The following is a 26,944-nucleotide window of genomic DNA, read 5'->3' as shown; positions in this document are numbered from 1 at the left end:
GGAACTAGATTGCAGTGGGGAGCAAGAGACAGTGTCCCTGGTCTCAAGGATCTTATATTCCAGGGGCGTGACATAAACACATGTTCAAATATCAGGTAGTGATGAGTGCTTTAAAAATAACAGAAAGCTATGTGCCAGGTGACTGGGAGGCTATTTCCATGAGGCGGTCTGTAAAGGCCTGCCTGGATGACATTTAACTGGGACTTGAATGACAAGAAGGGGAGGTACGTGGCAGGCAGAAGGAGCAGCTGGTACAACAGCCTCACTGCAACGATAAATTTGAGGAATTCTAGAACTGAGAGACCAGTGATTCTGGTTAGTTGTAAGCAAGGGGGCAATGATGTGGGAATGGTAGGCAGGGTCCACATTACACAGGGCCCACAGCCTGCAGTTGGCTAAGTCTGTGGGAATCCATTGCAGTTTCAAGCTGAGGAGGGAAAGGATCTGATTGAGGAGCTGGTTTGGGAATGGGGAGTTAACAGTTCTGTTTTAGATAAGTTAAGCTTAAGATGTCCGTTGGCCATCCAAGTGGTAGTGTTAGGTGTGTCGTGTGGGTTTCTAGGAGGCTAGGTCACGTTTAGGAGTCCTTAAATTTTTGAAGTCATGAGATTGATGAGGCCATTTAGGAAGAAAGAGACTGTAAATGTGGAAGAAAAGGGGCAAGCGCAGCTGTGCTGTGTAATTTGGACACTGGAGTTTGGCTCAGCTGTTCTGTGTGGTGGTGCTGAGCAGGGGGTTCAGGCCCTACTTACTTCTCACTTTCTTGGGTTGGCCCATCGCCTCTGTGGCCAATTACATGGTTAGCTAAAACTACATTTACATTCGGCTATTAGGACAGTGCTTATACAAACCCTAATTGAACCACTTATATATTTCAGTTACCAGAATTTCAGAGCACGTCAGATTTAGGATTTTATTTCAAAATGAAATGATCTCATAGACTAAACGGTGGTACTTCACTTATCCAGTTGCAATATGTAGCAACAATAGGTATCCAAAATGTAGATGAAACCTCCTAAGGAAGGACTGAAGTCTCCCGAGCAGCCAAAATCAGTATCTTAGTGTCCATTCACAGGATTCAGCAATTAACTCATAGACTCCGTCATCTCTAAAGCCTTGTTTATTTTCATTTTATGAAGAAATCTGAAGACATTAGTTGTGAGATGCCCTGGCTCCTGGGACAGTGGAAGTGGCCTATGAGATGGAATTGTAGGGCAGCACCACTACCAGCCGGCACAGCTTGGCAGGACACCACGATTAAGGGATGATCTGTGGGCTCCTAGGAGATACGAGTGGGTCCCTAGAATCCAGTTTGGGCACATTAACAAAAGAAACTAACTCATATTCATCCACTTTATTTGTGAAAAAACTAGTATATTTGGAATTCAAAAAGATATACTGAAAGGTTTACATAATATCTTTACAGTCTAAGTGGGAAATGATAGTTAAATGGAAGGACAGTTAGATTAATTTAGATTTAGTTCATTACCCTTACACAAAGAGAACTGATTTCTGAATGATGTGAACTTTGAGGGATGTTTCTAGTGGTTTGTCCCAGGGCTTACATTATCTCTACTAATACATGGGATGAAGACATCGAGAGCATGCTTGTCAAGTTGACAGATGAAATAACAGAGGAGGAACAGCAAGGACACTGAATGGAAGAATGGGGATCAGAAAGGTCTTGATGAATTGGGATGTGTTTCTGCTATTCATTGTTGTGTAACAAACCATCCCCAAATTTAGTGGCTTTAAATAAAAGCAACACAAGTTCTGTGAGTTGGGCAAGGCTTGGCAGGGTTTGCTCATATCTCTTCCACTTAGGGTCATCTGGAGAGGCTCAGAGGCTTAGGGGCTGGACTCATCCAAAGTCTCAGTCATGTGTCTGGTCATTGATATTGGTGTTGGCTGTGGTCTTAGCTGGGGTTGGGGAAGGAAAACCTGCAAGTGAGCTTTCCATGCTGTTGCTTGGCTTCCTCACAGCATAGTGGCTGGGTTACCCGGCAACCATTGAGAGAGGGAGAAAGGCAGGAAGAGAACAACTAGACAAAAGCTGTATCACCTTTTACCACCAAGTCTTGGAAGTCACACAGTGTTACTTCTGCTGAATTCTGTTCATTTGAGATGAATAGAAGGCCGGTTCACATGTAAAGGAAAGGGAGACTAGATTACACCTTTTGATGGGAGGAGTGTCAACTAATTTGCAGACGTGTTTTAAACCATGAGAGTCTGTTCTCCACATGTATAGTACACTCATCCCTCTCGAGACCTCCCCAGTTCTCATCTTATGACTCAGTGTTCAGGATGTCATCTAAATCAGGCTCTTTGGATATTGTTCTTCAAACTCAACTCCATTAGTATAGTTCCTCTTGATCTAAAAACCTGTGAATTAAGGTGATAAGAAAGACACATGCCCCAACCCCCAACATATAGTGGTGGAACATGCATAGGATAACTAGTGTAGACATTTCTGTTTAAAGGGGGGAAAAGAATAAAAGGCACACACCAGTCACTATTCTATAACAATTCTGAAATAGGCAGGCACATGTATAGCCATTTACTTGATTAGGGCTTGGTCTCACTGCTTGGGAGTTGCTCACCGTGACTATTGGTTCTGCCCTCTCGGCTCTTAGTTCTGTTCTCTGAGTGTTCCTTCCTTTTCCATAAAAAGTAGTGTGTGACTGCAGCTGAGTAGTATTCTCAGCCTGATTTTTTGCTTGATGAAGTAGGTCCAAAGGCCTCTCTCCATTTTTTCCTGTCTCTGTCCCTTTCCGTCCAACCTGGTATCATTCTTTTTAAAAATGTTGTAGGTTTCTTACGAATTTATAATCAACTCAATTAGACGAAGGTAACACCCACAGATCTCTTTGAATAAGCTTGTCTATACCCTAGACTCTTAGTAAGCTGTTGTGGACACAATGCCCTTAAGATTCATAGAGGGATCTTTTTAGTTTGAAAGGGTCTGTGAAGCATCATATTAAGTGTTTCCGAGGCCCTAAACTGCAGAAGGTTTTGCAGTTACACTTTTGGCTCATCTTCAGATCATGTTTTCCTGATAGCACTCTGTATTTGATCTCTGCCCAAAAACTATTTCTTAATTTTAGCACTATTTGCCTTTTGATAAGGCTGAGAATGAGAAAGTTTTACTTTCAAACTTGGTAATTCCTGGCTCATTTATAGTTAACAGTTCCTTCTTTAGCTTATCTCTCTCCTCTTGCATTTTATTGTAGGCAGCAAAAAGAAGCCAATGGGCACTTTCAGCAGTCTGCCTGGAAATCTTATCTGGATCATCCAGTTCATTAGGTACATTTTTTTTGTTTTCCATGTTGCCTCAGGTGACAGTGTTTCTAAACTTTCTGCCATTATGTAATGAGGTCTCCTTTCTTCCTAGTTCCAATAGCTTTTTCTTTGCTTTCCTTTAGGCCTTCACTGACAGCCTTCTTGAGGGCTCTCAGGCTTCCACTAACACTCACCTTAAAGTCCTTCCTGCTGCCTCTTTCCAAAAACACATAGTGGAGAGTGAAGGGAGTGGGGTTAGATCATGGAGGGCGTTATACACCATCATAAGGGCCTTGGGGTTTACTCTGAGTAAGAAGGGAAGCCACTGGAGGAGTTTGAACAGAAAAGTAAGTCGATCTAACATGTGTTTTAAAAGAATTCCTCTAACTGCAAGGCCAGAAGTAGGGAAACCATTAATGAGCTGTTTCAGTAATCTAGGTGAGAGGTAATGGCTGCTTGGACCTGGGTGTTAGTGATTGGGTGGTGAGAATTTGTCAGATTCTGGTAGTATTTTGAACATAGAACCAACAGGATTTACAGATGGATAGGAGATACGAAATGAGTCAATGGAAAAGAGGTGTGCTGTTTACTGGGATGGGGAAGACTGCAGGAGAACAGTGTTTTAGGAGAGAAATGGAATCATCAGTTCACTTTTAGATATGGGAAAAATGAGATAGTCATCCAAGTAATATGTCATTAGGCAGTTGAATTTAGGGGAGAATTCTGCTCTGACGATAAGTTTGAGAGTTATCAGATGGCATTTAAAACCATAAGCCTGGATACAAGGGGTAAGCCTAGTGCAGTCCAGCCTTTCCTGGCTAGGGGGATGATGAGGAATCAGCAAAGGAGATTGTCAAGATGTGGCCATTGATGTAGGAGGAGAAACAAGAAGGTGTGCTGTCATGCAAACCAAGTGACAAAGATATTTTAATAAAGTTGGCATGACTGAGCATCAGTCATTGGATTTAGCGACATGAAGTCATTACAATGATTACTAAAGTGGGTTCAAGAAAAGATGAAAAGAGATAGTAGAGAACAACTTTTTTTCTTAAAAAAAGAGATTTATTATAAAGTGCAGAAGAGAAATGCGCAGATAGGTCAGAGAAGTTTTTCATTTTCTCGCTTTTTTAAGATGGGAGAAATAAAGAGTTGTATTCTACTGAATACATGATTTGTAGAAAGAGAATATTTGATGGTGCAGGAAAGAGAGTGGACAGTTGATGGACTTGAGTTCCTGAAGAGATGAGAGGGGATGGGCTTGTGTGGAAGCCTTAGTTGGCCTTAGTTAGGAGCATGGATAAGAGCATCCTTAGTAAAGGAGGGAAGATGGAGGATACAGGCACAGGTGTAGGAAGCTTGGTAGATGTGGTGAGAATACATTCACATCCTCTTCTGGCTGCTTCAGTTTCTTCAGTGGAATAAGAAGCAAGGTCATCAGCTGAGAGTGAGGAAGGCAGAGGCGATATTGGAAGTTTAAGGACAAAGGAGAAAGTATGAAGGGGTTATCCAGACAAAGGATAGGGGGAATGGACTCCAGAAATCTAATCCAATTGCTAGATAGTACCAAGGGTCCTGTGGGTCACTGATAGTGAATTTAAAGCGAGATCACCTGTGGATGTATATTTTGAGTCTCCAGTTGTGTTCAGTCTCTCAGGTGCTGGCATGAGGTAGGGAAAGAGTTTTGGTGGTCTTTTTTCAGTGAATATTATGGAGGGAACAAGGAGCAAGGGAATTGAGGATGATTCCCAGTAAATGATTATAATGGATGATGGGAAAAGTAAGGATGTGGGTAAAGGGTAGTGAAGGACACTGAAGAGGTGGTAGACTCACAGAATTGTGTGTCTTGGTGGAGTCAGGATATTGGAGTGAGCTGGATAAAGAGGTAGTTGAGAGTAAGTAGCTTGAAATTAGCCAGTATTCTAGACAGTGACTTGGCCTGGGCATAAGATGGAAGGGTTTCAGTTTCTTGAATATACTGTTCTATAATTTTGGGCAAGTTGTTTAACTACTCGGTGTCTCGGTTTCCTCACCTGTAAAACGAAAATTATAATAGTTCCTACTTCATAGCGTTATAAAGCAGTTAAATGAGTAAAAGCATGTTAAGTGCTTACAACAGTACATGGCACATGGCAAGAATTTACTAAATGTTAGCCATTACTGTTACCACTTCTATACTCCTTAGGCTGGTGCCAGGGTCCATGGGTGAGAAGTGAGGAATATTTCCTGGGGCCAGTGACACTTCATGAGGAGCCAGATGGTCCATGAGTAATTCACTACAATTCACTTTTGTTGATAAAGAGGGCCCAGTTATGATGCCCCCTCTCCAACTGTAGGTCTTCCCAGTACCAGCTCCATATTGTCACTGCTGCAAGATGGTTCTGTCATGTTCCTGTGGTGTGGAACCTCTGAGGTCCAAAGACTTCTGTGATTCATTCCAAAGAGCAAATTAAAACCACATCCTTTTAATATTGCTTAGAGAGCCTGAAATCTGCCTAGAAGGGCATTGGGAAGAGCACAAGTAACTATCACCACAGGCCTGGATTTCTTGGAACATACAGCAAATGATGTTGAGTCCTAGAGGTTCAGAAGTGCCCCCCAATGATGAGATGGTTTGTGGCTCTAGTGTCCTTAGAGGTGGGCAACTCCTTTATACTCCCTTAGATCAAGAGGTTTTTCTGTTTTGTTTTGTTATATTGACAAAATCTGTATGTGTTTTTAAGGCCTTTTGTTTTGTTTAAGGCCTACAGGAAAAATTATTAAATATCAATGTAGTATTCTTAAATTCCCCAGAGGTGTCTTAATTTTCCAGGGCTGCTATCACAAAATGCCACAAACTGGTTGGTTTAAACAACAGGAATTTATTGGCCCACGGTTTGGAGGCTAGATGTTCAAAGTCATGGCCATGCCTTCTCTGAGGCTTGTGCTGGTCTGGTGGTGGCTTGCTGGCATCAGTCTCTGGCTCCGTCACATGGTGATCTGTCTCTTTCTTTCTCCTGCTGTGGCTTGTACTGACTTCTGGGACCAAAAAAAATTTTTTTCCTTTGCTTATAGGGACTCCAGTCATATTGGGTTGAAGTCCATCCTGCTTCAGTGTGGCCTCACCTTAACAGGCTCTTCAGAGATCCCATTTACAAAATGGTTCATACCCACAGGACTAGGGGTTAGGACTTGATCATGTCTTTGTGGGAGACATGATTCAATCTACTACAAAAGAAGAATCAGCAGTGGGTGTAACGTGGGTGTAATAAGATGCGGCAAAGCTTTTATTTATTTCATGCTCTCCTTGCTTTCTTAATTTTTTAGTTTATTCTATTAGAGCTCTAGGATATTCCAAAAGAACAGTTATCAAATGAAAGGTTAGACTCTGCATTTAAGATACATCTTTTGAAGGTTAGGATATTGATTTACTGGATAGTTGAGAGTTTTAAAATCTAGCTCTGAGATTGTTACCTAGGAAATCGATGAAATTGAGATATTATCAGCTAACGTGGATGACAGAGGTCCAGGGCGTTTAGCCGAGACTGGCAGAGAGTAAGAAGGAGCTTCTTTTGCATGTCTGCCACTTCTCTCTGGGTTGTATAAATGCTGTTAATTAAGATTGTTGGTACCAAAGTGGTAAGCTCTACCTAACTGCTTGTTTCTTATACCCTGGCAGAGTCTGAGCCAAGGAGGGTTGTCATGATTCCTTAGTGCTTGGGGATATGAGATACAGTATGTTAACATTAACCCTGTTAGGAATCAGGATGAAAGAGCAGACTCTATTTTGGATCAATGTTATCATATCTTCCTACAAAATAGGATGTAATCCAGCTTGTAAGGATGTACAAATACAGAATATAAATTTAGAAGTAGGTGAGATAGAAAGGCAAGGTAGGAGGGAGGGAGGCAGAAATCAAGTTGTGAGCATAAAATAGACTCCGGATGAGGTGAACACATGGACGAATAACATAAAAACCTGTGCCTTTTGGGGAACAGGCCACAAATGTGGCGTTAAGCTATGTAGCAGGCAAGGAGAGAAGATCTGGCCATAATACGAAGTGTCCATAATACAAATACAGGTCAGTTTCTAAGAAGCACAACTGCTGATATGCTAAAGAATAGCACCTGCCCAAAGGTTGTCACAAGGAGGAGACTGTGTCTTAGAGATTTTCTTGGAAAATGAACAGCAGGATTGGGAGAGACAGCTGTTTCTCCTTGTGCCCACATGCTGGTAGGAATAGCTTCACACAAAGTCAGTTCAGGAAAAGCCTCTCTGGTGGCCCAGAGCTGCACTGAAAGGTGCGACTGGACTTTCTTCCTGGCAGTCTTCCATGAATATTGATTTCTTAGCTGAGTATCTGTTAGGTATTGGGCAACTTTGATTTCGATATAGTACTTGACTGCAGAGGACTTGGAGTATTCCATTCTATGTTATCTCTTATAAAGGAACCCATTTGCTTTAAGAGCAGTTGAGCCGGTAGACATCATTTAAAAAAAAAAAGTTGAAGGCCCTCTTTTCCTCCATTTTTGTATTTTGAGAAAGTTTTTTATTTGTCAACACACTATTCAAAGGCAATTTCTCTTCAGTGAAGCCTTATTAGACTCACCCTGCAGAGCTAATTTTCTTTGTACATAATTTTATTATCTTGTACATACTCATCTTACACACATTTCTGTTACCTTACTACATTTTATTCTAATTATATGTTTATGTGTCTCCTGCTAGGCTGTGAATGCCTCAGGGTTAGGGGCACCTCTCATTTATCTTTGTGTTCCCACACTCCCCAAGACTGTTAGACATGGCATATAAAGAGCTTGTAAAATAGGTATTCCATATATATTAATTGAATGAAAGATATCCCAGTTTTAGGGACTGCATCCAGAATATTGGCACCCTTTGACCAGTATTCTGGATATAGGCCCTAAAACCAGGATGATAATATTTCTTGGCAAATACCTGTGCCCTTTTCCTCTTTGGTTATGGAGTAGCACCTGATGTGTTTCATTGTGATCACACATGTGCTGTGTTTGATTGCTTGCTGATAATGAGCAGTGACAAGTGCTGTCATAGTATGGGTGCTTTGCTTCCAAGGCATTTTCTTTCCCTTGGTGTGTATAAATGGGTTTTATATTTTAAGATGTTTATTATTTATGTTCTGGGACATCTATTAATGTCTGACCTCCATAACCCCCAGTTTCCATTTTGAGCAAATGAGATTTCTGCGAGGCAAGCTATGGGGTGATGCTTAGCATAGCTAATGTGCAGTTTGTTGATTAAATCGCTCTTGAGTAAGTCTTGACTCTTCTTTTTCTTGCTGCAAAATTGTAATTTCTAGCTCATCTCAGAATCTTCATTATAATCTTTTGCCTCAAAAATTTGATCTTTCTTAAGGAAAGATTAATTTTAAAATTGTACAGATTATCACTAATGTGAAATTTTTTGATGGGTTATTCAGTCTTATTACATTTAGCTAAAGATGTCTTTCCTATTTCCTTTACCTTACTCTTTAAATAACTGAGGACCATTCTGGTGACAGCAAAACAGAAAATGAATGGGATTGAAGAATCTGTAAGATTTTGTTTTCTTGGAATTTTGTTTCTTCTTGGATTGTAAGAAGTTTTCTTCTAATTTTTATTTCTTAGTAGTTTCAAGATGAGGTTAGGCAGAGTGTAGTAAAACCAGAAGCTCCTTCTCTTCCCTCCTTTCCTGCCACAAGCACTTATTAAGCTTTCATGTGTAAGGCACTGAGCCAGGGGTTGGAGGCCACTCCAGGTTGAATGAACCATGGTCCCTGTCCCAAGAGATACATGAGTTAGTGAGAAACAAAGAGACTTTCACACAAATCACCAATCCATTCTCTGCCCTTATTAGGCATGTGTCCCGAGACATGGGATGCATCACTGCTTTGTCATTTCTAAATTGGAAATAATAGTTTCTATCTTGTAAGATAGCTGTGAGGATTAAATAAGGCACGAGGAAACTGCTGCCACACAAGACACCTCAAACATGTTGTTTGTAAGAACTGGTAAAGTATTTGGTGGTAAGAATCATGAGAAGAATGCAAGCATAGTCTTGGTTGGAGTTGAGAAGTGGGAGAGATCTTGTGACTAGACAGGTGAACAAGGAGGCATTTTGACTGAGGCTTGACACATGGGTGGACTTATAAGAAGCAGTTCTGGGAAAGGCAGGGCACCATGCAGAGAGAATGGAGGAGAGCAGTGGGTGAGCTGGGGACAGGGCATGTAGAAGGGAGAAGGGGAGATGAGACTGGAAAGAGGGTAGGTCCTGGGGCCCTTGAGGCCTTAGTAAGGGGGCTGGGATTTATTCATATGGCATGGTCAGAGTTCTGCTTTCTACAGAGGACTTGGAAGATGTTTTGTGGGAGAGGGGTAAGACTGAAGATGGAGGACCTACCATGAGTCTCTGGTGAGAACCTTTGCGACAGTGGTGTGGGAAGGGAAACAGAAAAGGAGCAAGGGAGTGGGAGGGCAGGGCTGTTTACATGGAGGAGAGCTGTTGGGGAGCTGGGGACAGGATGGGGAGATAGTGTGGTTTCAGCACAGATTCCCATCCCATGCCAGGGCAGAGGTGCACAGAACTCAGTGAAGATGATGAACCAGAGATGGCCTTGGTTTAGCATAAAGTCAATCCATGTGTCAAGACTCAACTATCAAGCCACTTTGCAGCTTTCTAAAGGGAAGCAAATTAAGAGTTGGGGGTGGTGGTGGTGTCTGAAAGCAGATCTACCTGTCATTAATTACTGAATTAGTCATTTATTTTCTTTGGGCCTCAGTTTCCTTTTGTGTAGAGACTTTTGTGGAAATATTCATGAAGGAGCTCTTAGGTCCAATTTCTAAGACTTCTTAAAGAGAATTGAATTTGGCTCCTGCCAAATTCTGCCATAGACCGGCTCTGTCCCTCAATCATTATGTGACTTTGAGAAATGTACCTTTAGAATTTGCTTATCTATTAAATGAGATTGTTGGACTCTCTGAGGTCCATCCAGGTGCCACCTCAATAGGTATCCATCCCAGATAGGAGTAGGGAAAGCAGACAGTGGGCATGATCCAAAATTAGTTTTGGCAGGAACAACAGTGAAAGATGAGAGAGTTTGGTGCAGTGAGTGAAACATTGAAATAATGACATTTGGAGTCCCCAAATGTCCCTACCCCAGGAGTAGGTAGTGTGTAGGCTAGGAATGAAGTAGAGGAAAGGGAGAAGAAAAAGGGGTAGAGCTTTTTCCTTTTTTTCATTAAAAATAATCTGGATTGGGATTTGGGCTTCTGGTTGCTCCTACCCCTGTTATCTTCAGCATACTCTTCTCTAAGCCTCACTTTCCTAATGTCTAAATGGAATGCTGATCCCAGCCTTATGTGGTGGCACTGAGAACTGGAGATGGTCTCTGAAGAATTAGCAGAGTGCCTGATAGATCATGGGACACTAAGTGAATGGCAGTCATTTTCTTTACTAGGTCCTGAGGGTAAAAACTACGTTAAGGAAGGTAAGAGGATGAGATGGAGGGAAAGAGCAGTTTCAGTAAGTGAACAGTGTTCGCTTTATGGCTATACTTGTGAAAAGACAGACTGGGGATGTAGGTCATGGGAATATGACATCAGTTTGTCATTGTGGCATTATCTAACCCTGGATGAAAAGAAGTGGACACGGATAGGTACATGCAGAATGTCATGATAGGCAGAATTATGACCCCCCCAAAGGTGTCCACAACCTAATCCCTGGAGCTTGTCAATATGTTACGTTACATGGCAAAAGGGACTTAACAGACATAATTAAGGTTATAGATCTTAAGATAGAGAGATTATCCTGGTTTATCTGGGTGGTTGCAACCTAATCATATGAGCTCTTAAAAGCAGAGAACTTTCTCTGGCTGGAGTCAGTGAGATGCAGTAGAAGAAGTAGAAGAGAGATGCAGCAGCAGAAGTCAGCAAGGTTCCAAACATGAGAAGGATGTGATGTGCTGTTGCTGGTTCCAAGATGTAGGGCGTATATGCAGTGACCGGAGCTAAGGATAGCCCCTGGCTGATAGCCAACAAAGGAAACGTGGACCTTATTTTTATAGCTGCAAAGAAATGGATTCTGCCAATAATATAAATGAGTTTGGAAGTGGATTCTTCTAAGAGTCTGCTGATAGAACCCCAGCTGGCTAGCACCTTGATTTTAGCCTTGGAAAAACCCAGAGTGGAGAAACCAGTCAAGACAACCTGGATTTCTGACCTACCAAACTGAACCGTGAGATAATAAAAGGGTGTTGTTTTAAGCTGCTAAGTTTACAGTAATTTGTTACAGCAGCAATAGAAAATGAAGACAAGCGTTAATAGATATTTGTGTTTGTTTTCCTTGGGTTTCTCCTCTTTGAAAAATCCAGGGATAGTCAGACCTTTTTATTTAACGTAAATGTCAAGGAACAACCCACCCACCAAATGTTTCCATATTTTGGGAAGAATCCATAATATTATATACATAGAGGATGGGTCTGCTCTGTATCCAGCACACAGCTTAACATTTGGATTGGTTTTGTTCTATTTGCAAGGGTCAGGGTTTCCCTGTGAACCATTATTTTAACACCAAAGCCACATCTTTAAACACTGTGGGCTCCAAAAGCATTTCACTGCTTACAAACTCTGCTTCAAATTCTTTTTCCATTTTAGAAGTGAGTGATTCTAGAATAAAAAATGAGAAATGATAAGTATCAGAACAATGAACATTGTGTTAATTATGAGTTCCTATGCTTATACATGTTGGTTACTTTATTTTATAAAAAAGTTGAAAAATTGAACCTGCTATATGAATGGCACATAATGAAGATTATATATACATGAATACAGTCTAGTACTGTAATAAAATCTTAAAATAAAATGAATGACACACACAGTATGAATAATTGTTATTACATGTAATTAGGAATAAAAGGTAAAGGGATTGTGTTAAAGATTATAATTACTATTTATAATTAATGTTACTGTTATATAGCAGAGCAAGCATTTCTGCCCTAAACCGAGCAGAAGGGATAGGGAACTAGGCAGGAACATTTTCTTAGATTCCTTTTGTGATTCCTGGATTCTGGACCCGGGATGCAGGTAGTCAGACCTCCTGGATCCTCTCAGGGGGATCAGGGGAGGTGTGAATATTTCCATCAAGGCAAACACAGGAGTGCTGGGAATGGCGTGGCTCAAGGTGGACATTGCCTCTTCCTTATTTGGGGAACAGTGAAGAATGGAAACTTGTTAGCTTGGACCTTGGGGTCCCCAGCATTTGGTTAGGGCAGTTAAGGGGCCCTTGATAGTAATCATCGCTAGCATGTATCTTGTACTATGAGCCAGGCGCTATTGTAAAGACTTTGTATGAATTTACTTATTTAATCTTCACAGCATCCTATGAGGAAAGTTCAGAGACGTTGAGTAACTTCTCTTCTCTGCTTCTTTCTCTGTTTTCTCTGCTTCTCTCTGAACACCAGCACCATTTTTCTTTTCTTCTAGTAGTCTAGCAGCAGAAAGCTGTTATGTATATTTGTGTGCATATAGGATAAATTAAATGTTTTACTTATCAAGTATTTAAATGTCATTTAAAATAGCACTTTGCCAATATTCTTGAAGTAAAGGCCAGTGAAAACAGCTAATTTCTGTAATTGTCTTTTTCTTCCTCATGCAGTACTGGCTGGATCCTGCAAAAACCCTTGCCGAACACAAAGAACTGATCAACAGTAGGTATTTAATTTTTACTTTGTTAAAGGATGTTTGGAAGATGATATAATGTCCATTATTTGTTGGGTGCAGAAATGGGGTCTAGTGCTAGAGAGGCGAGGAACATGGAAATGAGTGGTATGTGCATTGCCAGCCTCTCTCCAGACAATTAAATTTTAGTTTAGTGAAGATCGAGAGGATATTAGTATTGAATTTCGCCTAGGGGTGTGCCTCCCCTTGGCTTTGTCTGTGATTTTTCTATATATATATGTATTTTTTTAAATTCAATCTTAAAACAAAAAAGGCAGAGAAGCACTTGATTTGAAAGAAAAAAATAAAAGGTAGACTTATGAGCTTTAAAAAAGCTTGGGTTTCTCGGGTTAAGGAGTGGTTTTGTCACTTAGAACACTCACTTTGCTGAGTCAGTAATTAAGGGGTGCCCTGAAAGAATTAACATGGCTTCAGAGAGGGCCCACCTACTTTCAGGAGGTAGCTTTTGATTTTATCAGTGTGAATATTATTGTGGATTCAGAGTGTAAATAAGGTTATATTCTAAAACCTTTTATTTCTATAACCCAAGTTTTTATTTATTAACACAATAAGTAATATGATTAAGAGTATATGATTAAGCGTAGTCATTTTGTTTTAATGTACATATTATTCTAATCACATCTTGGTGGGGTTCTTTTGGCCTTAACACCCCGTTTCTGAGTCTATACTTTCCATGTGTATTGGCTGTTTCCCTGTGGTAAAATTGACTGTGGTACGTGGGCCTCAAGGGCAAGAATATAGCTGCGTCTCAGGAAAGAACTGGAAACTGGCAACAGCAGAGCCATCAGAAACCCAGCAAGTGCTGTTTCTCTAAACTTTTGCATCATTTTTCTTTTCTCTCTGTGGACTGGTTTTCTTCTCCATCTCCATGGTGGGAAGCTCCAGAGTTTTCAGGTTGCAGCCTCAGCTGCAGGCACAGACTCTGATTTGCAGTTCCAAGTTCTAGGGAGGGTGAGTCAGACCAGCCCAGCTTGAGTTGAGCACCTGGGTCCACTCAGCCGTGTCTGGGTTTTTTCAAGGTCAAGAACGAAGAGAGTTGCTAGGGGTCCAGCCTTCTGGATGTGAGGGGAGGGCAGGTTATAGAAATGGGGGCTGGTGACCTGTGGGCCGAGAAAGAACCTGCAAAATATTTACTGTAGAAATAATCAAGTTTGACCTACTTGAAAAACCCTAATTTGGAAGTGTTTTGTAGCCGCCATAGATGAAATGGCTGGTTGACCAGAGCCCGGGTCTTTTGACTTGTAGGACTCTGTTTTTCCCAGTCACCAGGCTGCCTACTGAAGGCCAACAGGAGGCAAATAACCCTGCTGAGAAGTACACAGATGGTAGGAGTTCCGATTTAAAGAGTCTTATCATTTAGGACCTAGACAGCTGCCGTTTTCCAAAAGAGTCATATATAAAGATAAATATAGTAAATGCCTATTTTGTTCATTTGACCCAAATATTTAAAAGATACCAGGTAGAAAACTAGAAAAATTTCAGGAATGATTATTTTAAAATAAACTCACAGGCTTTTTAAAAGAAAAAAATGATTGAGATTTCCATTTAGGTAATAAAGAAAAAATGTAAATTATTTTACTGAAGATGCATCAATGTGAAAAGCAAATTTAAAGTGTCTATTTCTTTATATGGTATGGAATATCTATTTAAGTATCGTACTATAATGCAATGGCTTTCTCATTCTAAAAAACTTAATACTGTTAAAATTTTGATATTGAGTAAGAATAAAACACTGATATACCAACTAAAGAAAGATTATGTAACTGAAGAAACATTATGTTTCATCTCATGAAATAATTTGGTAACTAGTGAAGGAAAATGGCTGCCAAATCTCTAGTAGATTAGATCAGGAAGTGTACCTATAACACTGATAGCACATTTGCCTGTCACCAGGATTTGCTTTGGTAGGTCTAGCCTTATTTATCCCTGAGCTAATGGGAGACTTCTCATTTTTATTAAAGGCCTCTAGCTTAGACTTCACAAAAGGTAGGTTAGGGGATTCCCAGTTTCTCATTACTGTATTTTTTGCTAAAGTCAAACAATATTAGCTTTCCTGTCCGTACTGTTTCTTAAAAGTAGTGTGCTTGGAATGACATGGATTCAAGAAAATAATTATTAAGTAATTTGCTTTGTCAGCCTCTGATTTTGTACCAGAAACATCTGGCTAGACATATCCTTGTTCCAGTATTTCCATTTCCCTAGTCTTTGATTGCTTTATTAAACAGTGATTATATGAAAGTGTTTGCTTATTCTAAATGTATTATAATTTTGTGTTTCCCCGAGAGGATCTATGGAATAGTGTCAAAAAAGCACTGAACTCTAGGTGTTAGTGAACTTGATTCCCGTGATCCAAGTTATTTAACTCCTTGGAGCTTCACCTGCCTTGCATATGTTACCAGGTTGTTGCTGAGAATCAAATGTTTATAAAAGCACCTTATACATTATCACATGCAATGAGACGGTAATGGTGTCTTGTATTTAGGACACAAGCCATTTTATATGTGAGTGGGCAGTGAGGGGCTGATTTGGACCCCAAAGAAAATTAGCCAAAAATGAATGTTTTTAATTGTGTGTTTTTTAAACTTCTGCTTAACTGCTCATCATTAAACCCATTTGAAATGGTTAGGCTTGCCCAATAGGGTGTAATCTGTCTTGTTCTAGAGAATAAAGGCGACAGTGGCACCTGGCAAGGGCCTCCCTCCCATTGTGCCCCGTTGCCGCAGCATCTGCGCTCCTTCCCTCCCCCACATGCCAACCGCAGGGCCTGAGGACACAGGCAGACCCATCTGTTCACAACACAGAGCTTGACTGACACGGACGGATCAGCCCAAGGTGGACTTCCTGCCTCTTCTAAATATTTAATAGTCTGGGCCTCCCTGACATGAATGTTCAGGGATAGAGGTGTATTTGTCAGAAATACGAATACAGTGATTAAGCAAACTTAAAAATTGAACATAGGGAAACAACTCTAATGATAAGGACTTGTGGCAAAGATTCTTTTAAATTTTAGTTTTTAAAAAAGCCCTGGCAAAGCGAAGTGCCTTATATAGGAAAGCATAGATTGGAGAGGACAAGGGGTGATCCCAGTTTTGATTGTCTTCTGCCTGCCAGGAATGGAAGTTTGGGGGTTCCACAAACATTAACATGTCTGTAGTAATAATAGATAATAACATAGTTTGTATATTATAAATGCATATATTGCTATTAGTTGTTCTAGTTAATTTCCTTTTCTCACCTTCCAAATTTATGACTTTCCTTTCTCAGTTAAAATGAAAATAGAAATATATGATAATATATTTTTAGATTGAGAAAAGTTTAAGAGTGAAACAAATATCATCCCTAATTCTACCACATAGCCTCAATGATGGTTATATTTTTACTTAAATGGTAAAAAATATATATCTGATAAGAAAATTTGAACATAGTTTATAAATGGAAAGTTTCCAATCCTTCATTTCAGTTTGCCAGTAGTAGTAGATTCATGTATGTTCTTCCAGGAAAAAAAAGTTTGTGTATTCATAGATATTTTACCATTTTTTTTTTCCCCCACAAAAGGGGTTGCATTTCTGCACTCAAGAATATGGATTGGTGATCTTTCCACATCAGCACATATACATGTACTTCTGCCCTTTGAAACAGTTGCATAGTATCATTTAAATGTACTATAATTTACATAAGCAGTGTCCCCTACTGATGAGCATTTGTTTTTAGCTTTCTGCAGACATGTTTTTTTTTGAAATTTTGCTATATTTGAAGTGATAGGTGAGTTGTTTTTTAAAGATTTATTTTGTGTTATCAATAACCTATCTTCAATATGAAAAAATACATATATGTTGCAGACAGTTTGAAAAAATGGGAAAAATATAAATAATAGCATTCTGATATATTTGGTCCTGCCTTTTTTCTGTTTATATACATACATGCATACATACTTGAGGTCCTGTTGTTACACAATTCTGAGCCCTGCTTTTTCCATTTTATGTTTTCCTGATTCCTTAGAAATTCTTGGTGAGTGCAATTTTTAATGATTGTATAATATTGCACTACTACTTTGACTAATTTATGTGAAATTTAATTAATTTCTATTTCTTATTTTAGCTGGACCTCCATATACTTTGTATTTTGGTATTAAATTCTATGCAGAAGATCCATGTAAACTAAAAGAAGAGATAACCAGGTATAGTATTGACATTGCTTTTGAGCAGATACACTTATGGCGTAAGCAAAAGGATTTATTTTAAAAAATTAAAATTTGACATAAACATTTGAATGTGTGTCTGTCTGTCTTTTGTTACATGTCTCCTGTGAGGGTTAAATTTGAACTAGCACTGTATAAGGCAGATCAGTGTCTGATGACAGATGTATTTGAAAAATGACATGAACTTGGGTGACATGATGATAGATAATTGCATCTGCTGTGATGGGATATTTCTGCATCATAATTGTTAAGGATGCATTCAGCCTTTTCATATAAGAGTAGCCATTTGAACTGCCTAAAAGGATATTTTGGTGCTTTGTTTGTATATGTACATATAAATTTAAAAAGCTCATCATTTCTTTTTAATTGGTTGAAGCTAAATGTGAGGTATCCAGGTGTCTTACTTATTTCTATGGGGAATGAAAAGATTATTGCCTTAGCATTAAGAAGGGAGAGAAAAGACCAGTGTTTTCTAATGTATTAATTACTTTACTTGTATCACCAAATATTTTCAGTTGAGGCAGAATTTCCTAATAATATTGATATTATATTGTCAAAAGAGTCCGTACTAACATGTGAAAGTGGCTTACAAAGAGTGGACAGTAGTGTACAATTTAACTTATTCCACTAGTGACCTGACTGCATGTGGTGGCAAAAGCAAAAATGCTTTCGCTGACTTAACTCTGAGTGGTTGGTTTTCCCCCAGTGAACCCAAAGATGGGCTCAGGTAAAGCCTGGTGCTTTATTACAAAATACTAGAAATCATATCTTTAATAATTAAAGCAGTTTGTATATTTGTTTCTATTCCATCGTTCTAGCTTTCCCTTTGGACTTTGTTTTGTCTTTATTCAGACCACCACACAGAAGAGTAAGAAGAGAGTGGGCAAATGGGCCTTTTCTATGCCTCTCTGAAGTACCAAATTTAGACCTTATTTTTAGAAACACACTGGTATCTGCATCTACGACTTCTAGTCACATTGTTAGTGAGCACTTTGAAAAGCAGGAATGTCAGTTCAGGCTTTTGCAGAGCACACCTCTGTGGGAAAAGGAGCAGTTTGCCTGGGGAGATGTTCAAGAGAGCAGTGGTGTTTCAATTAGAGTTTCATGAATAATCTTTGCTTTGTAGCCTGGAAGGCTTTCTGAGTTCTGAGCTCTTGGGATATCTGAGTCCAAGTGGTATAAAGTGCACTCATATCTGTAACTCACTAGGGGATTGCAAGGGGACATTATGTTAAAATACAATGAAAGTCCTTGATGTTGAGGTTGGTAGTAACCTCTCTGTGTCTCAATTTCACCTATTGTAAAATTGGAGATACACATCTCATTAGATCTTTCTAAGCATTAAAAAGAATAATGTATGTAAAGCTCTCAAGTATTTGACTCATAGAAGTGCTTGATAAATCTTAACACTTATTTCATCCTTTCTTTATCCTGGCAGTGTAGTGGAGTTACATCTTAAATGAGGGTTGGTTCTAAAAGATAATTGATTTAGTATTAAGAAGGGAGAAAAAGACCAATGCTTTATAAGGTATTATTTCACTTCTGTTCACCAAATGTTAATGGTGAACAGAAATTTCCCTCAAGAATCTACTAATGGCTCATTAATTGAATGCATGGACTTGTATATAATGTACAATCTCACAGTATATTCAGTACAACCAGTTTTACCTCAAAATTAGACTAGATGATGTAATTAAGATCCAGATCACATAGCTGACTTGAGGTTAGGGACCATGAATCATAGTTACTTATTTTATTTTATTTTTGCAAAAACATACAGTTGAATTTAGGTAAGTTTAATGTATATTTAATGTGATATCTTTTATATCTTATTTTTAGCATGTACTGAAGATGAAGTCATTGATTTGCATGAATATGTTAAGTAAAATGGCCAGGCATAATGGACTTGAAAAAGAGAGTCAATTAAATGAGATAATTTTGGCAAAAGCAAAAATTGAAACAAAACAAATAAAAAGCAATAAACTCAAATTGCCCAATATATGCTATTAAAGGAAAAGTATGTTTTGGCCAGCATTTTGAATATTTATCCCAATTCAGTTCTTTGAAAAATTTTTCCAGCCTACTCTGTATTATTGACTGTTAGGTTGTTTGTAATTTTCTTATAGTAAAAGTAATGCTACAGTAAACATGCTTATACATAATTTTCACATTATATATATTTTTTGAATATCATTATTTCTTACATATCATGTGTACCTCTTTCAATGTATAACCCATTGTTTTTTTTTTCTAGTTTGCATTGATTGTATTTTTTCCCCAAATACCTTCTTATTTTTAACAACTTGCAAGATTGACATTCATTTATTCTCCCTCATTCAAAAACATATTTGTACATTTTATCACAATTGTTGAACACTCTAGGGTTCATTGAGTTGCACGGTCCCAGTGTTTATCTTTCCTCTTTCATTCTGTTGTCCCACATGCTCCTAACATTCCTCTTTCAACCATACTCACAGTCATCTTTGTTCAGTGTACTTACATTGCTGTGCTACTATCTCCCAAAATTGTGTTCCAAACCTCTCACTCCTGTCTTTTCCTATCTGTCTGTAGTGCTCCCTTTAGTATTTCCTGTAGAGCAGGTACCTTGTTCACAAACTTTCTCCTTGTCTGTTTGTCAGAGAATATTTTAAACTCATATTTGAAGGACAGTTTTGCCAGATATAGGATCCTTGGTTGGTGGTTTTTCTCTTTCATTATCTTAAATATATCACACCACTTTCTTCTTGCCTCCATGGTTTCTATTGAGAAACCGTCACATAGTCTTATCAAGTTTCCTTTGTATGTGATGGATCGCTTTTCTCTTGCTGCTTTCAGGATTCTCTCTTTATCTTTGATGTTTGATAATCTGATTATTAAGTGTCTTGGCATAGGTCTATTCAGATCTATTCTGTTTGAGGTATGCTGCGCTTCTTGGATCTGTAATTTTATGTCTTTCATAAGAGATGGGAAATTTTCTTTCATTATTTCCTCTATTGTTGCTTCTGCCCCTTTTTCCTTCTGTTTTCCTTCTGGGATACCCATGACACATACATTCATATGTTTCATGTTATCCTTCAATTCCCTGAGACATTGCTCATATTTTTCCATTCTTTTCCCCATCTGTTCTTTTGTGTATAAGATTTCAGGTGTCTTGTTCTCCAGTTCCTGAGTGTTTTCTTCTGCCTCTTGAGATCTGCTGTTCTATGTCTCCATTGTGTTTTTCATCTCTTGTGTTGTGCATTTCATTTCCATAGATTCTGCCAGTTTTTTCAAACTTTCCATTTCTACCTTATGTTTGCCCAGTGTTTTCTTTATAGCCTTTGTCTCTTTTGTTATATCTTCCCTGAACTTATTGATTTGGTTTTTTATTTGATTTAGCATATTTCTTTGAAAATGTTTAATAGAGTGTTTCATTAAAGTGAAACAGTATATCAACTATCTTTTTTAAATTTTTTTATTTTTTTAAATTTTTAAATCTTCATTTTATTGAGATATATTCACATACCACGCAGTCATACAAAACAAATCATACATTTGATTGTTCACAGTACCATTACATAGTTGTACATTCATCACCTGAATCAATCCCTGATACCTTCATTAGCACACACACAAAAATAGCAAGAATAATAATTAAAGTGAAAAAGATCAATTAAAGTAAAAAAGAACACTGGGTACTTTTGTCTGTTTGTTTCCTTCCCCTATTTTTCTACTCATCCATCCATAAACTAGACAAAGGGGAGTGTGGTCCTTATGGCTTTCCCAATCCCATTGTCACCCCTCATAAGCTACATTTTTATACAATTGTCTTCGAGATTCATGGGTTCTGGGTTGTAGTTTGATAGTTTCAGGTATCTACCACCAGCTACCCCAATTCTTTAGAACCTAAAAAGGGTTGTCTAAATTGTGCGTAAGAGTGCCCACCAGAGTGACCTCTTGGCTCCTTTTGGAATCTCTCTGCCACTGAAGCTTATTTCATTTCCTTTCACATCCCCCCCTTTTGGTCAAGATGTTCTCCATCCCACGATGCCAGGTCTGCATTCCTCCCCAGGAGTCATATTCCACGTTGCCAGGGAGATTCACTCCCTTGGGTATCTCAACTTTATCTTGATTGAGGTGTAAGTTTCTTCCTTTGGGCCATATCTTTGTTTTTCCTAGTATAGATTGTAGTTTTCTGTTGTCCGGCATCTGGTTTCCTTGGTTACCCCAGTCAGATTTTCCCAGACCAGAATGGGTTCAGGTCTCAGAATGGGATTATATTCAGGTTGTATCTTAGAGGAATGACAGACTTTCCTGTGAGGTTTCCAGTCACCATGCTTTTCCTAACCTTCCCAACAGGTGGTGCCTGTCAGCCTGTCGCTCCCAGCTGGTGTAGGAAGATGGGCCACTTCAGTTTCTGTTTTGGCTGTTTTCCCCTGGGCTCTGTGGTCTGGTTCTGAAGGGAAAGCTGGGCCCCACCTCCTTACTCTTAGAGAAAATAACCCCCTTCAGGAGTTTTCATCTGCATTTGAATTGTTGTCTCTCTGACTCTGTTATCTCCTCCCCTGTCTGGGTCAGAGCACTGGAAACTGAAAATGACTGTGGCTCTCTTTTCTAAGCCCCTCAGGTTGAGAGAGAGAAAAAGGGACAGAAAGCTCCTTTTGGAGCTAGTGCACGCCCCCCCCCCTCCCCCCCCAGATTCACTCGTCATTCAGAGGTAACATCACGTCTTCTGGGCTCCCCCTCGCAGGTCAGATGAGTCTTCTGGTTTTTTAAGGTCAGTCATCACTAAAAGCTTCTGTTTGCTTGTTGGGGGTTTGTAGCTTGTATTCAGCAGTCTGCATTTGCTAATTAAAACCCCAGTTGGAGCTCAGCTGAGCTGTATTCGCTTGCTCCGCTCAGAGAGTGCTGCTAGTTTCTACCACAGCGAGGTGTGGGGAGGGGCTCTCAGCACGGTTCTGTAGCTTTTACTTACAGATTTTATGCTGCGGTCTCATGCATTCCTTCCAGTCCAGGTTGGTGTACCATGTGTGGACAGTCACAGTTGTCTCCCAGCAATTATTCCAAATTATTTACTAGTTGTTCCTGGTTGTTTATTGGTTGATCCAGGGGACTAACTAAATTCCACTCCTCTCTATGCCACCATCTTGCCCCTGTAACCCATTATTTTAACTCCTGCTTGGTGTTCCATAATTTATTTAAATTTAACCCTGCCTTTTTGAATGGAGATCAAGGTCATTTTCATTTTACTTTTTTGTATTAAAGATAATTCTGCAGTAAATCTTTTCATGCAGTCTGATGATAATGGAGATAATATCCCAGAGGGACATTATATTTAGGAAAAAGACTACAGGTGCATGGCATATACAAGAAAATTAGATTTCATTTTATGAGAAATTTATGTTTATATAATATTTATATAAATATGTATAATTTATATATCAACTTGGTGTACCTATTATTGTTGTAAAATGTTTTCTGAAATAATGGGGGTCTCTGAGGTCACATATAGAATATATAACCTCTGCTTTACATGACTGCCAGCCTCTTAAAACAGTTTTAGGTAATAAACCTTATTGCTTTGCAAAGTATAAGAAATTCAATAAGAAATCCATGGAATGTCTGCCATCAATACTAGGTTTTCTTTCTAGAGCCATGCAGAATAAGTCTAAGCTCTTTTTTTTCTATTAGTCCAAGTCACATTATACTCATGAAATCTGTTAAACTTATTTTGAATTGTTATTCAAAATATTGTGATATGTTTCCATATATTATGTATCATCTATATGTCTGTATTCTCTGCCAATTTGATAACAAAATATGCTTTGGTTAAGAAGACAGGCTTTGAATCAGATGAAAGTTTGCATCCTTGCTCTGTCATTCATTAGTGTAACCTTGAGAAGATTGCATGACCTTTTAAAGTCTCAATTTTCTCATCTGTGAAATGAAATTATAATATTTTTTCAAAAAGATGGCAGGAGGAATATGTCGGATCAGAAATGCAAAGTACCAGGATGCCAAAATGTTGAGTGATCAGTAGATGATAGAGGTAGCTAAAATGGAAATAATGGTTGTCATTTTATATTTTCAAGTTATGCATAAAGCATAAGGGAGGAAAGGCAACTTAGAGCCCTGAGATAGGTCTTCTGGGTTTAAGTCAATCCATTAATCAGAACTTTATGACTGTAGTTGTTTATTTAACTATGAATCCTTCTACTGCCTGCTGTCCTCATGCCTGCATTTCTTGGATTTTTGTATAAAGACAGAATTCATTCATTCATTCATACATTCATTAGTAATCATACAGATTTTCCTGCCATGATCTAGACAGTGCACTGAGTACAAAGGAAAAAAAAAAAGAAAGATAGGGTTTCACTAGTCCTGGAGAGAAAATCTGTCATTGTTAGGTCCAAATGACTTGTTCATAATAAACACTTTTTAGCACTGAAAATCAGTTGTTTGATTTTTTTGGTTTGTTTTTGTAGTATTTTCTAGTATTTTGTTGGGGATTGACCTCAAGCTCACCAATTATTATTGCTATTTTTGTAATCCATATTCTTCTCTTTGTGAAGAGTAGCCTGCTTTAAGTTCTTCACTGGCTGAGTGACCTTCAGTTATGCATTCACTTCCTGTGTCCCTGTCTCCTTCTTTGTTAAGTGACAATAATGGTCCTTTTATCTACCTCAGAGTTGAGGTGAGGGTCACATTCCATTATGGGTGCAAAGGAATTTGTGAACTTTCAAGGGCTGTGCAAATGTAAGGTTAATATTTTGGATTTGTTTTTTAGACTTCTGAGGTAAAAGAAATCTCTGTTACTTTTTCTTGAGAATTATTGGGTATTTCCTGTACTGTTATTCTTCATTCTAAGTCATACCTGCCAGTTTCCCACATTATTCAACATTATATTTTTATTTAAGATTTCTCCCTGTTCCTCACTTGTAAATTTTAGCCCAACTGATAAGGCTCCTATCAAATGCTGTGTGTGTTCTCACTCTTTGTTGGGTGCAGTAAACAACCCTGTTCTTTGTTACCTTCCATGTAGGTAGATATTCTCCTCTTGGATTCTTTTATTTCACATTCACCTGGCACCAGAAATCAAACTTCTACCACCCCACGTCTTTCAGTTTCCTCACCAGAGTTTCGTGTCATTGGAAGGTGCACTTCAGACCTCTTTGGTAGGAACATGCCTGGTGGTCTTTGGCCTGCAGATCTCTTTGGAGCTTTCTGTTTTGGGCTCCTGAATGATCAGGGTCTCTCTACCCCTTCTTTAAGCAAGTCTTCTCCTTTGTCCACCTGTCTTGCCTCCAGGATTTGCTAAATTGTTGATGATCCTCAGCAGTCTGTAAGTCTTTGCTGTCAATTCAGCTGTTTTCATCAGACAGACAAAACTTGGAGGCCGGTATCACACCCCGTGCTCACGGTATACTGGCTGTAGTGCTGTCGTAACTATGGAGGGTGCACGACTTAGTGCTTCTCTTCCTGGCCTCACAACCGAGCTCGGAAGGCAGAGCTTACACACCAGTATGCTAATTTATATAAACGATAACCAGTAATTACTTTTCTGAAGCCTCTACTTTAATCAGAATATGTTCTGGGAAGCTTCCTTGTTAAGTGGTTCATTTTTAAGCAGCATTTTTTTTTTCTCTAAATGAGGTACAATATAACTAGGGTCATGATACAATTTATTGTCTAACACTTTGGAGAATGAGGAGAGCTATTAATAATCATGCCTGTGTAATAGGCATAAATGGAAACTGGGTTATAGGTTCATCCTAATTATAACTAGAGATAACCAGTTATAGTTTTAACCAAAATGGCATAGAAGGAAAGACCCGGCAACTTTAAATCTCTGTGATTTAAATAAAATGTACCCTTGAACTCTTTAAGTTCCATAAAATGGACAAATAAGCTATATGCAATTTATAATAGTTCTTGAGATACAGTAAAGTGTTTGTTTAGTATAGAAAATATGATTTTGGTTTATCATAGGTTTGTCTTATATGAAAGTAATAAGATGTTTGCTGTTATAAAGACTAATCAAATTCTTAATTAAAAATAGTTTGCTTGCCTTCTTTGATTTTAGCTGGCTTTCTGATGCAGTGACATAAAAGTCTCTGGTATCTTTAAAAGGCTGCCCAGGGAAGTTTGAACAGAAGTCTTTTTTCCTTTTTCTAAAAAAATCTCCCAGAGACAGCAAAGAATATTCACCTTTTTTTTTTTTTTTTCCATTTCCATCCATCTGTCTGTCTGTTCACCCATATATCCATCCTTCAAGTCCACAAATATTTATTCAGCAGCTACTATGTGCTGGCCCCTGAATGCTGGGAACACAGCCACCAATGGGATATGATCCCTGTTTCTTTGTATCTGTCTTTCTGTCTGAGTTTCAGCTCTGTCTGTATTTCTTAAGCACCTGCTGTCTCTTTCCCTTTCTTCTCTTTGAAGTAAACTCCTGTGAGGCCTGTTTCAGCTTCTGTATTCAGCAAAGGCTTGACTGTTGCCAGCCAGATATTATAAAAGCCTTATTAGAGGAAGACAAATATGCATCTAAGACTTATTTTGTAAGAAAACACTTTGAGAAAAGCAATTCCAAGTTAACATTAGAAAGGGAGGTATAGCTGAACACATCTCCAGTAAGCAGCATTAATTCTAGTAAAATATCTCTTTATTTTATAAGTTTTGCACTTGAGTTCTCCTAATGTCACTTTACTATGCCTTTCTGCTCTCCAAGAGGAGCATAGATGATCATTACAAAGTGTATTTGGTGTACAAGATGAGGGCTTGAAACATTCAGGGAATAGCGGGTAGTTAAATAGGGCTAGAAAAGTTAGAGCAAGTTTGGGGGAAAGAGGGGTGGCCAGTGGCAACAGATTTGGCTCAAAAAGTAAGCAGAACTCTTGTAAGCTAAATTTTAAGGAGTTTGAACTTTATCCTGAAGGCAGTTGGAAGCCTGTTAAGGTATTATTTTCGATGGAGTGATGTGATCCTATTTACCTCTTGAGAATACTGTTTATGTTTTGGGAAGATTGTTTGAAAGGGAGGTAAGTATGAGAGCTGGAAGACGAGTTAAAACCAGTTAAGAGATAGTTTTAGAAATCTAGGGATAGTAAACCAGCTTGGGGAATGTAGAGAAGTGCGTGGATTCTAGGGGTATTTAGGACTTAGAAACAGCAGATTTTGTGGTTGAATGTTGGGGCTGATAAAGATGGCAAGGGTAGTTGTGCATTTTCCCCAGGTTTCTCTGATTTGGGTATCTGGAGGATTGTGATTCCATTTACTGCAATGGGGAGTGGGGAAACAGAGGGTACTGAGCAGGTTCTCACTCAGGTCTTAGGGTAACAATTAAAGTTGGTATCAGTCTTCTAGAAATAATCATTGTAGTATCTAACCATTTGTATGCGCTCACTAGGAGCTTTGGTTGTGAGTCTTTGGAGAAGAGAGTGTTTATGATGTTAACATTCATTTCCTTTGCTTTTCTCTATCCCTCTCAGTGATATAAAGAGTCATCTTGCAAAGACAAAGAAATCACAAAAGGACAGCCTGAAGGATGTGAGAGTATGTGGTGTGTGTGTGTAAGCAAGCAGTGGCTCAGAGGATGGTCTTCACAGTTCATTGTATTAGTTCATAAACCTCTGGCCTCTCTTACCCCACTGGCAGAAAGTCTGAAGAATAAAATAAAAAGCTAGTCAAGTTGCAGAGCATCCTAATGGAGACAGTTCTTGGGTCAGATTGCCTGGGTTCCAGTTCTGGCTCTGCCAG

The 26,944-nt window shown here is 38.9% G+C and overlaps 1 protein-coding gene across 1 annotated transcript in view; it reads left to right on the top strand.

Moving 5' to 3' along the window:
• The window catches only part of EPB41L4A (erythrocyte membrane protein band 4.1 like 4A), a 295,867-nt gene that overhangs the window by 138,833 nt on the left and 130,090 nt on the right, over window positions 1–26,944 (top strand). The window contains 2 exon segments of the mRNA XM_037801670.1: window positions 12,926–12,977; window positions 17,107–17,185. Of these exon segments, the coding sequence (XP_037657598.1) occupies window positions 12,926–12,977; window positions 17,107–17,185 (131 nt within the window).

The sequence above is a fragment of the Choloepus didactylus genome, chromosome 13, assembly GCF_015220235.1.
Source record: "Choloepus didactylus isolate mChoDid1 chromosome 13, mChoDid1.pri, whole genome shotgun sequence".
Classification (NCBI taxonomy): domain Eukaryota; kingdom Metazoa; phylum Chordata; class Mammalia; order Pilosa; family Megalonychidae; genus Choloepus; species Choloepus didactylus.
Note: the sequence above shows the minus strand (reverse complement) of the source record. Positions and strands in the feature narration are given on the sequence as shown.